At 36.9% G+C, this 13,184-nt stretch overlaps 1 protein-coding gene across 1 annotated transcript in view; it reads right to left on the bottom strand.

The window, feature by feature from the left end:
* The window catches only part of LOC134668629 (uncharacterized), a 347,587-nt gene that overhangs the window by 74,547 nt on the left and 259,856 nt on the right, over positions 1-13,184 (bottom strand). Inside the window, exon 4 of the mRNA XM_063526069.1 lies at positions 12,385-12,452. Within this exon, the coding sequence (XP_063382139.1) occupies positions 12,385-12,452 (68 nt within the window). The remainder of the gene's footprint in view (positions 1-12,384; positions 12,453-13,184) is intronic.

Genomic DNA, 13,184 nt, shown 5'->3' with positions numbered 1-13,184 from the left:
TCAAAATAATGACATTATACTGATAGTGAGTGGAGCGATAGTATAGCTATTTTGTCAGCGAATTAAGAACTATGGGACATATTATTGAGTAATTAAATGCATCCATATTTTTAGACTTGACTGTACATAGATCTACTGTAACTAGCACGGACAACTCTAACTACATCAAAAACTTCAATGGATCCAATACATTATTTATAAGTATGTTAACCACATATAAAAGATACGAGCGAAACTTGTATGCTCATAATATGCCCAAGTCTCGTAAAGGGCAAAGTTACAAAGTTGGAGCGTTATCACGATACGACTTTGCCCAGCTTTGGTCTGCGAGAATATCATCGAGACGGCTTTTTATCTAGATATAACCTACTTTTAATGGATTGGTAAATAGTTTTAATCTTTCTGACCTATTATTAAAAGCAAAGTTCTTAGTGAATAGAAGATTAAGGTCAAAAGAGTGTAAACTTACTAAGTACCTATAAAAGCCTAGAAGCTCTACATACAAAATTAGAAACTAAATATGTATGTTGAGTTTTTAGGCTTCTAGAACATTTGAATGCTAGGAACCCGCTCAGCGGGTCTTCTGTTCGTAGTCGCTTTTTTATACAAAGCGGGAAAACGCTGAAATCGGCTACGAGATTTGGATCTTTAAGTCATATCCTGTGGAAACCGTTCAAGAGTATCTCCAGAATCGCGCAAATGTCAAATTAGACAGGTTAGATCTTAAACATATCGTTATCGTATCTTGGTGATGTTTAAAAGATATCTAATAGATGTCTATTTCAAAATCCGAATCGGGCCCAGAGTGAATTCACTATTTGTCTTGTTCATGAGGAGCAAAAAGTAGCAAAAAAAGGGATTTTATAAATGTAAGTTAAGTACCGACTATTAAACGCGCAACATATATTCAAAAGTGTGAAATAAAAATATATACCTACATATTTTATATTGTTTGATGTATTATTTTAATGCACAGTCAACTGTAAAAATATGGGTGTACAAATCATCTCAAACATATGTCCCATTACTCTTATGACAGTGAATTAAGATAAGATATGATAAAATCATTACTTACATGCCCACAAGCTGTTAACTATTGCCCACAGGAGAGAAAACTAGCGTGTTCGCGCGAACTGTACATTTTTCTCCCCTGTGGGCAATAGTTAACAGTTTGTGGGCATGTAAGTAATGATTTTATCATAGTTCTGTAAATAAAAGGAGGACCTTTTTACGTGGGTTAGGGTTAAATAAGAAAATTAACATATTTTTACAGTTGACTGTACCTATATATAAATGACTATAAGGTTTCCATATAAAGGACAATAAATTCAGGAGACAAAATCTTCTGAGTTAAAAACATTAACCTACCTAGTTAATGGAATATTAGATCAACGTGGGTGTATATTCGTGATATGTAATATTTCATCATTCTATACCTATTTTCGGAACAATGACTTATTGTATGTATAGATGTTACTGTACTCGTAAAACACTGGGGGCCCGATTCGGATTTTGAAATAGACATCTATTAGATATCTTTTTGACATCACCAAGAAACGATAACGATATATTTAAGATCTATATATAACCTGTCAAATTTGACATTTGCGCCATTCTGCAGATATGTACTCTTGAACGACGAACTTGAAATTCCCACAGGATATGACGTAGAAAATTTAGAGATCCAATTCACATCTAATAGATAATCTTAAATACTCTATCTAATGTAAAAGTGACATTGGTTGCCCGAATTGCGCTGCAAAAGAGAACTAGTTGATATCTAAACTATAACGTATCTAGAATGGATCTAGTACGTGTCGTCTCTTGTGAATATCTTGAAGTTCGAATACGGCAGTGGGTTATACAGTTTACTGGCAGGTAACATTAATATATCGTCGGCTGAGAATACGTTTATGCCATCCATATCCATTTTTGAGAAAATCGTTTTTTAATTATTTCTAAAATACCAAAAAATATGCTATAATTGACACTAAAGGGTTTTAAAAAAAAACAATTTTTGAAAAATGTTGTGCCATATCCGATATTTACTATAGGATAATTACACTCTGTCAACAGAAAATTATCACAAAAGTGTGACATATCCACAAGTTTTGTGTCATATCATACATTAAGTATACGTTTAACATTTACTCATCAAAACGGATATGGCAAAAATAAAAATGCTTTTATTTCATGATTACCACTGTATTCACAATATTTGTTTGGTACTATAAATAGTAAACATATATGCCTAAATGATATATACGTTCAATATTTCCTAAATGTAAAACTTTCAGAATTTTTTTTTTTGCTTCTTTTCGCTCTCCTGCAAACCATGTACGTGGCGTATGGCAAAAACGTATTCTCATCCGACGATATATTATACATTTGTGTTATTAGTGTGTAACATGAGTAACATGACCGCATCACACGTTGCCATTATGAAGAGACGCGCTAATGGACTAAACCGTAGAACAATACAATAATAGACACGCCACCAAGCCACCAAGCCTGTCGGTGAATTCTTTAGTAATGTTATTTTGTCGCAAAATACATACTTCCAAGTCACGCTTGATATTAATAGACAGCGACTAAAATAAATCTGCAAACTCATATTTGGGTGTGCATTTAGCCGCTACGAGTGTGTGGGTGCATATAATTTACTCAAAAATATGTCCCATAGTTTGACGACCGGTCTGGCCTAGCGGGTCGTGATCCTGCCTGCGAAGCCGATGGTCCTGGGTTCGAATCCCAGTAAGGGCAATTATTTGTATGATGATACAGATATTTGTTTCTGAGTCATGGGTGTTTTCTATGTATTTAAGTATTTGTATATTATATATATCGTTGTCTGAGTACCCACAACACAAGCCTTCTTGAGCTTACTGTGGGACTTAGTCAATCTGTGTAAGAATGTCCTATAATATTCATTTATTTATTTATTATTATTATTTATAGTTCTTAATTGGGAGATATTTTTGAGTATGATCTGTGCACCGATATTTTTACACTTGACTGTACAAGACTTAAGTATTATCTAGAACTACCTAACTCATCTAGATATACCTTAAAATATACGAACTCGCCAGATGACGCTTCTATCATAATTTCACTTTGTTACAAATGCGATACATTCCCCCTCTGACACCGGATATTTTGTATGGCGCGGAATTAAATGATGGCGGTGCATGTTTTCCGCAAACGGGTGCTCTCAAAGCCCTAGTGACCCAATTTCGCGTGAGTACCTTTAGAAATTAAGGTTGTAATTGTTTGTAAGATATAAAAAAATACTAAGTAGCTTAAAAAGAAAAAAATATTTAAGTATTTCACGAGTATATACTTCTTCCTCGCGTTATCCCGGCATTTCGCCACGGCTCATAAGAGCCTGGGGTCCGCTTGACAACTAATCCCATGATTTGACGTAGGCACTAGTTTTTACGAAAGCGACTGCCATCTGACCTTCCAACCCAGAGGGTAAACTAGGCCTTATTGGGATTAGTCCGGTTTCCTCACGATGTTTTCCTTCACCGAAAAGAGACTGGTAAATATCAAATGATATTTCGTAAATAAGTTCCGAAAAACTCATTGGTACGAGCCGGGGTTTGAACCCGCGACCTCCAGATTGCAAGTCGCACGCTCTCACCGCTAGGCCACCAGCGCTTTTTTTAACGAGTATATACATTGTGACGAAAAAATAGCCCGACAACAAAATAAAAATCGGCCCTATAAATAGCTACAGTTGACGAAATAAGTACCATTAAAAAAAGCTTGCCTGTTTTGCGTACTAAGCTAGTAGTTTAAGACAAACTGGGCACGTTTCCCTAACGGGGGTCCTAAAACTAGCAAAGAAAGCAGAACACAATAATAAAATACGTCGTACAAATTCACTACAGCGTAGAAAAAATAACAATAGACAATTCGCTTTAAGCGTTGTTTGCCGACGAACGACGGACGGCGGAAATGTCGTGAAACGGAGACTCCGGAGGGTTTAGCTCTTTTTAAATGTATTTACTATTCTGTTGTTTGGGTAACTGTACTTTCGTGTTTTATTTTTTAATAGCGTTTAAGTCGGTTTACTTCCCGGACTCGAGTTGAGAATTACAAATGCTTTTAGATAAATTTTTTATCACCTCGGAAGCTCGAACTCAGGGGTACTTCGTTGCTTAAAAAAGTGACCAAAATGTGGTTTTGCTCGCTGCGTGAGCCAAAATTACGAACGATTGAACTTTGCTCTCTTGTTGCACAAATACCTGATTTTCAAGCTTTAGACCATTGTTTAGAGCATTTCAAAAGTAGGTAATAAGTTTGTGCTAAAGATGAAATGAACGTGGAAAATTAATTAAATCTAAAAGCAAATTCGTAACATTAATTTTAAGTTTAATATTGTTTATAAATTCTAAACTTTGCTCAATAGGTAAATTCCTTTTGTAACTAAATCTTTGATAATCTTTGAAATCAAACAACATTGAAGTACAACTAGAAGCTGATTCTGTTATGTCAGAAATAAATTCGCTTTCGAAGCTTTTATCGTTGTCTGTACCTACTTTTCTTACAACAGGCAACTAATTTTCATTGAGATAATTCTAACAAACTCTAACACAATTAGGTTGCGTGGTTTTATTGAGAGTTCGAATGCCCACCGCCTGTGTCCGTAATCAAATCAGGTCGTTCGTAAAGTTGAAATATAAAGTGAGCCGATCTTGTTCAAACTTGTTCGAGAGATCGGCTCACTTTATATTTCGTCAACCACCATAATATTGCATTGTCACCCAACTTATTTACTTATTATGTAAATAGGTTTGTGAAGTGTCAGCTCAATCGGATAATGGGTAGTTAAATGAAAGCTTTTAAAATCGACATGGTTTTCAACTGATTTTGATACGACCTGATAGTGTTATCATTATCAGGCATCTCACGCACATCAACTAGTGCGAGCGAGATAGCATGTGAGACAACTCCTGATTGGATTTCGTCAGCACCAATTAAAGTGACATTCCATTTCCAACTGCAGCTGCAATACTGTTCATTTTCTATGGAAATTGACAATGACAGCGACGCGTTTCCATAGTAAAATGAACAGTATTGCAGCTGCAGTTGGAAATGGAATGTCACTCTTAGCATGAGCCGCTCACGGTCAACACCGTATCAAAACTATATGAAACCCATATACAATTGTTATACCAGAATGGGCCCCCGCTGAAATTCATCAAGAAATGTTCCGAAAGGGTTAATATTTTAAGAGCCGGAAATGATGATCCGATCCCAAACTTTCGGCCCTATTCTAACTTTAACACTAGAGATCATCTAGAGATGAATAAGATACGATATCGAGAAGATATAGTCATTTGTAAGTTAGATATGTCAAATTTGACGTTTCCGCGATTCTGGAGGTCCTCTTGAACAAGTTATGACTTAGATATCCAAGTCACATCTAGTCGATATCTATTGTAAATCTAGTTGATCTCTATATCGTCTCTAGATCTTGTGATTATCTCGTTTCCCGAATACGCGTGAATGTTTATTTATTAGAGTTTTGCGGAGGGAAGCGTTAAGATTTATGATGACTTACGCCCACTTGCACCATCCCACTAACCTGGGGTTAAGAGGTTAAAACGTTAACCTAGTGTCAAATTGTACTGGTAACCATGGTAACTCCAGGTTTGACCGGTTAACCCCGGGTTAGCGGAATGGTGCAAGTGGGCCTTAGTGGTTGCAGGTATACCGAGTGGCAATGTTCTTTGATCTTTGAGGGCGTCCACCAGCTCTACTCGTACTGTACAAATCTAACTGGTTCCCCGCGATACAGCCGGCCTAGCCAAGGGTACAATCGCTATCGCTTCGACAGCGAAAAGTATTATGTCTCTCTATCACTCTTCCGTATTAGCGCGACAGTGACAGTTGCGTTTCGATCGCTACGAAGCGTAAGCGATTGGCATCTTGGCTACGCGGCCAGGTCTCACCTAGTGCGGGGGCCCCTGGTAAATATGTAAACCATAGTTTATTGGTAAATAAATGATTTCATTTTTATTTTATTTATTTTTTAGCTGGCGTTGTTGCAGGGAGCGGGTTAACGAAAAATGGTATGCAACGCTAACTGGCGCGGACGGACGCGTGCGACAGATGTTAGGCCTGTGCACACCGGCTTGCGTGTGCGTGACGTGCACGTGTGCGTGCGCAGATGTTGGAGCCGCACACGCACACGTCACGCTAGCGGTGTGCCGTCTCTCATAAGGATCTGTATATTACAATGCGCACGTGGACGTCACGCACACGCAGCCGGTGTGCACAGGCGTGTTACCTTGAATGGCATCCGCGTGCGTCCATAATCCCTTTACTAGCATTTGAACTAGGACGTTTTGAACAACTGACCTGCTTAGCAACCCCCGCTATATTATACGGCCCCGACACTATCATGGATACTGACATTACTTTGACGGAATGACGTTTTTAGTGATAGTGTAGGGAGTGTCATGAAGGAATGACGGCAAGTAATGAAGTTTATTTTAATAATTTCCGTCAGTATTGGAGTTATGTCAAAGTAATGATACTAGAAATAACATTATACTGACAGTGAATTGGTTAGAATGATGGAATCAGAAATGACAGAAAGAATGATGGACGATAATGAAGTTATTAAACATTTTTAATATTTTTGAAGAAATGTCAAAATAATGACATTATACTGATAGTGAGTGGAGCGCATCACTCTAATCCCTCATTCCGTCATTTAAAGTACTTTAGAAGAAGGTTTTATACTAACAAGAGTCATTACTGGCATTTAAATCAATAAGTGAAGTATACCTACTCTATTATCATTGCTTTAAAGTTTATTTTCACTTGACTCTTAAGAAAAAAAGAAAACATGCAGAATACGATGCACAAAGAAAATCTCTGTCCCTTTCTAAAAGTTTCCATACATGAAATAAAAATTAAAAACCTTTTATTTTATGTTGTTTACAACAATTTAATTATATTTTTACCGGGAAACGCGAAAATCTATATTTAGTTATCTGCTTCTTTATCGTTCGAATATGCAAAAGTGAGGATGATGATGATGAAAAGTGAAAGAGAGGTTAGATAACGAAATTTCGTGTTTCGCGGTAGACCCCCAGATTGTGATGGATTGTGGTAGTGGCGCCCCCTACGCAGAGTTTCGAGTAATATTCCCTATTCAGGGAAATATAATAATATTACGCAATACTCTGCGTAGGGGGCGCCTCTAGCACATACTGAGGGCTTACCGCGTAATTTCGTTTTCTGTCTCTTTATCACTCTTGCGTCTCTAAGACTGATAACGAAATTTCGATTTTCGCATTTCGAAGTAGACCCTCTGAATTTGCTAGTGGACCCTACGCCGACTTTTGCGTAATATTCCCTTTTGCGTTTTATTTCGTGCATGGAGTTCAATATATTTTTTAAAATATGGTCAACATCCCTATTTTGTATATTCTGTATATGGCCTTATATAATAACATGTTGTAAGTATGCATCTATCCTATAAGTAAACTCTCTGGTTTATGGCATTATGTATTTATAAACGCGTTACTGGCCTGAATTAGCTATGAATAGTTTTGATCTTCTCGTTTTGGTCTTTATCTCTCATTTTGACTTATGTATTTGTAAGAAGGATAAAACATACTTATTAACTAAATCAGGCCTGTAAAGCTTAAAAAGTTTTATGACTAATTGAGAATGAATAGTTAGTGTTTATGGTTGAATGTTCCATATAAGACTATCCCGTTCGAACTTGCTTTATGACGGACTCTTTTTTTATACCTCCTTACTTCGAACCTCCACAGATATTGTTTTTACTAAACGTCAAGTCAACCGCAGAAACCCCGAGTTTTAATCACCAAAATCCTAACCACTTTTTTAATAATTAATATAATTATGTACAAGTATTAGTATTTCGGATACCCCAAAAACCTGTGCCTTAAAGTAGGCTATAATGGTTTGTACAAAATAAAACGAAAGAACATGTACATTAAATTACAATGAAACAACACAATAAATTGAATATAAACCAATCGAGTACTTACGGTGCACGGAAATCTCAACGCTACGACTACACATATTTCGTCGGCTAGAAGACTGACGTCAACTAACAAACAAGTTGTTGTGTTGCTGTTTGCGAGCGAGAAAATTAGAATATTGGCGAGAACTTTTAAATTTTAGCAGTGTTTTAAGCTGTTATTTTATATTTTAGCGCTTTGATTCACTTTACCGGATCCGAGACCGGATCCGTTGAATTTTGCCGGATCCGGTATTGTGAAAAATGTGCCGGATCTGGCCGGATTACCGGATCCGCCGGACCGGATTGCAATCCCTACATATCAGGTACCTTTTTTCTTAACCAAATACGTATACATTCTTACATAACAGAAGAATCCAGTAGGTACAGTCAGCGTCGTATAGTAGGTGGCATCCAAAGTATTCAAATAGTTCGGTACACCATATAATAGGTATGTATGGCGTACCGAACTATTTGAATAGTATATGATGCTGATTGTACTTTAAGAATAGTTTGATTCCCGGTTCGTGGTAAGAATAAAAAAAATATTTGGATACATTTTTTAACTACCAATCTTTCACACAGTCATGGCGCAATGGCGCACGCACGCACGAAAGGGTTAAAACAAATAAATATTCTTTTTAATTAACTATTTCTTTTTCTGCATTTTTCTGGCTCATCGGGCATAGAGTTGCCACAGTACATAGTATAATTACGACAGGTTAGAAATATTTGAATCGATGATTGAATAATGTCTTGGTTTTGTGTTCTTCAAAACGTACACTACAACATAACTAAGAACGGCTAGGAAAATAATAACTTAAAATTCCCCGTGAAAGGTAATGATGAAAATACTGATAGAAATACTGATAAGTGTGTGGGGAGATTTAGGAATGTCATGACCTGAATGGACCAAACGCTGGAGCGTCATGAAATTTCATGTCATTGCTAATGATAGTGTCGGGGCCGTATTAGTAAGATATTCTTGTTCGTACCTATGTCACAGATTACATAATAGTTCTTACGAACAGATACTTATCTCTCAAACAAAACGCAAATACCTACCGTTTTGATACCTACACAAAAATACAATGGAGTGACCTTCAACGCGCCGCTCCCCGCACCACGCGCACCGGCACAACGCACACAGGCGAAAAATCAATAAAAGTCGGACAAAACCTAAACATTCAGGATTATTATGGAAATCGTATTAATGCAGGTTTGCCAACTAATAAAAACAAAATTACAATTATATTATGACATTTTATTAAATTTTGATCATAATATCTTCTTCTAAAAGCGAAGCTTCTTGGGAAGCGACTTTTTACCACCCAATTTTCTTAGTCCTGTTAAATAAGGATCGGAAGACACTAAAAGTCTCTTGAAAGTGTCTTCCATAGCCATTTGCCTAAAAAAAATGTCGCTTAGTCACATTTTTGATTAAACTAGTCATCGATTAAAATGAAAATTTTGTTAAAATGTCGCGTAAGGTCGCATAAAATAATGGTTGTATGTTAAAATCCAAGTTCTGTAGTTTCTAAAATTGATAATATCAAAACCAGATCTATCAGGAAGTTGTACTTTTCTCCTTGGTGAAGTTGAACAATGTGCAAAAAATACAAGACATTACACTTGTTTTTTTTTATAATAAACAAGCAAGCATAGCTATCAAAAGTAACTATTAGTAATTAGGTTATTACCTCCTGGAAGGGTATCCATCATTAAATCACAACTTTCTGGAAGCAAACGATAAATAAGTAAGCACATAAGTAACACTCGCAGAGCACTAAAATATTCGCCTTTGAACAAGTCGAACTTTGGAATGAGAACGTGTCGCGTAGATGACTCTAACATGAAAATGATTATGCGAGTAGCGTGCACTGTTTATTGGACTACCCGCTAAGATTGGTTTTTGCCTGTTGGGGCTACTTAGATGTTTTTTGGTTTTGTCCGACTTTTATTGATTTTTCGCCTGTGTGCAACGCTAGGGTTGCTGACGCTTAGAAATGATAAATAAATACCTACTTAAACAGCGGAGTGAAATAAAAGGAAAGCTAAATCTTAAATTATACCTAATATTCCGATTATGCGTGTTTGCGAAATAGTCATTTTAAAAGGTCATATGTCCCTGCAGTAACCGCAGTGTTTACGCTGTTTTATAAACCGCGCAATAATCCCAGCAAGAATTAGTTTTCAAACTTCGTGTAATTTAAAACCAGATAGAGATTAATGTTACACAGTAAAGAAAAATAATAGAAACCCCATGAATACAGGTCCTAATTAATTATAAGTTAAACAGAGCAAAAATGAGGGCACTTTCCGGTGTAAAGTTAACTTACTATTTGTAAACATTTACCAAAATAAATTAAAAAATTGCTACCTATTTCAAATAGATAGATATCTAAAACACGACGAATTAAAACGATAAATCTCGTACAACTTTTAACGAAACAAAAGTTTATTATACTAAAATCTTACCTTTCAGCTAAAATTACCTAAAACCACAACTGATTAAAAAGTGGTGTGCAATATTTTAAGTTGTATACAAAGTTTATTTCTAATTTACCAATTTTTATGATCAATAGTTTTTCACCACACGAGCTTGTAAAAGCTCTCTTATACTTTGTATAAATGAAAAGTGTATAAAAAAAAATCAACACATTTTCTTCTATTAGGATCGAATGAGCTCGTGATTCTGAGTAGAAATAACATAAAAACCGGGCAAGTGCGAGTCGGACTCGCGCACGAAGGGTTCCGTACCATAATGCAAAAAAAAAACGGAAAAAAGAGCAAAAAAAAACGGTCACCCATCCAAGTACTGACCACGCCCGACGTTGCTTAACTTTGGTCAAAAATCACGTTTGTTGTATGGGAGCCCCATTTAAATCTTTATTTTATTCTGTTTTTAGTATTTGTTGTTATAGCGGCAACAGAAATAGATCATCTGTGAAAATTTCAACTGTCTAGCTATCACGGTTCGTGAGATACAGCCTGGTGACAGACAGACGGACTGACGGACGGACGGACGGACAGCGAAGTCTTAGTAATAGGGTCCCGTTTTACCCTTTGGGTATGGAACCCTAAAAAATGGTAAATTAATAACAAAAACGTGTTCTTAAAAGACCACAAATAAAATGGGCCACATACATCTTTAAAAACACTCACAAAATATGTGAAAACATTCGGGAAAGCCCTAAAAGGCACTGAAGGGGCTACCTTGTTTTTCCTATAAAAGACGTTGTATTTTTGACATATTTTCGTAAGTGGCCGGATGTGGAGGCTCGGGGTCGCAGATTCAATTTCCGGGTCGCAGAGAAGGATCGCAAACATTATTGATATCTATATTATATGAGAGTAAACGTAGTCAACATGTGTCAAAGCTATGCACACGTAGCATAGCTTTGACACATGTTTGTAAAGCTAATAAAGATAAATCTTTGATCGACAAAGTTTGTTTTACTATACTATAGCAGGCGTGGCCCGCTCTGCGACTTCGTCGCTTTGCTACAGGTAGCTAAAAGTACATCCGTTCCACACCAATTTTGGTGGCTAGCCATAAGCCGCGCGTGGCGCTGTCGCCATCTAGCGGCCATATCTGTGCTGATCGTAACAGACGCGTTTTAAAGAGTGAGTCTTCTGTACCTAGTACTATTAGTAGTAGTAGTAGTAGTAGTAAACTCTTTATTGTACAAAAAGACATATTAAAAATAACATACAATTAGCAAGAAGTACAAAGGCGAATTTATCCCTTTGAGGGATCTCTTCCAGTCACTATTCTGTGACTATAGTCTGTATCTTTAGGAATTCTTATTAAAACGACGATGGAGCTATAAATATCTTATCACCGTAAGGGAAACTAATAATTTTATAAGCATTTTTGACATTAACGGTAATAGAATGATTAATTTTAATAACAATGCTTCCGTGAGACACAGACATATTAAAATTAAAACATATTAAGAACGAGTGGAACAACGGATCGAGACCGATGGGGACAGCTGATCAAGGATGTGAAATCTAGTGATCACGATCCTCAGGAATAAAGGCCTGTGCACACCGGCTGCGTATGCGTGCGGCGTTGTAGTATACAGATCCTTATGAGAGACGGCACACCGCTTGCGTGACGTGTGCGTGTGCGGCTCCAACATTTTAGCGCACGCACACGCGCACGTCACGCACACGCAAGCCGGTGTGGCTCGGCCTTTAGGGAACGACTGAAGAGAGAGAGAGACGGAGTGAAACGTGTCGAGCGTTTTTCGACTTAAAATACGTGAGTGACCCGTTCTTAATATATTTAATAAAGATTGATTGATTGATTGATTGATTGATTGATTGAAAAGCATGTAATTAAAAATAAATGATGCAAAACTCACCTAGTCTTAAATATTTAGTAAAGAACACTTGGTATATGGTGGCACTCGTTATTTTCCTATAGCGTAACCTGAAACAAAAGAGAACACACATTAACTTCATTATCATCATCATTATATTACATCTTATCTATCTATCTTAAAAGAGCGTTTGAGGGAAAACCGATAGGACGCCGCCCGGTCGGTCGAACTAGGTATCGATGGGCGGATGTGGTGGACGCTGATCTGCGCGAGCTCCGGGTTGAGAACTGGAGAGACACGGCACAGGACCGGGATCAGTGGCGAGCAGTCGTGTTGCAGGCCAAGACACACTTTGGGTCACTGCGCCAGAGGAGTAAGTAAGTAAGTAAGTATTATATTACATCATTAGTTATCATACTGCTTAATAACTGTCGACCATAATAAAGACGTTGCTCCATATTTTTTTTATTTTTTTTCCCACGCTATGTACAAATACTCGTGCAAATATACATGTGTGTGTGTGTGTGTGTGTGTGTGTATTTTATTACCTAATTTAATTAATTCATAATTCATAATTCTTTATTGCAACCATTTATGTACCTCATTTCTGGCAAATAAACGATATTTCTATTTCTATGCGTTATCGTCGCATAGTTGCCTATATTTTTCCTATCATGCACGTTACGTATACAACATCTGCACAATTTTTGAAACGGAGATGAAACCCTCTAAAACCACTACATCCTCCCAGGGCTCGGAGTTTTATGTATAATTGATTTCGCAAATTCAGTGTAACCTCTTACTAATCAGCTGAACATAAGCCAAGATAGGTACTTTTTCGT

This window comes from Cydia fagiglandana, chromosome 11 (genome assembly GCF_963556715.1).
Source record: "Cydia fagiglandana chromosome 11, ilCydFagi1.1, whole genome shotgun sequence".
Taxonomy (NCBI): Eukaryota; Metazoa; Arthropoda; class Insecta; order Lepidoptera; family Tortricidae; genus Cydia; species Cydia fagiglandana.
This window is presented reverse-complemented; position numbering and strand designations above follow the sequence as displayed.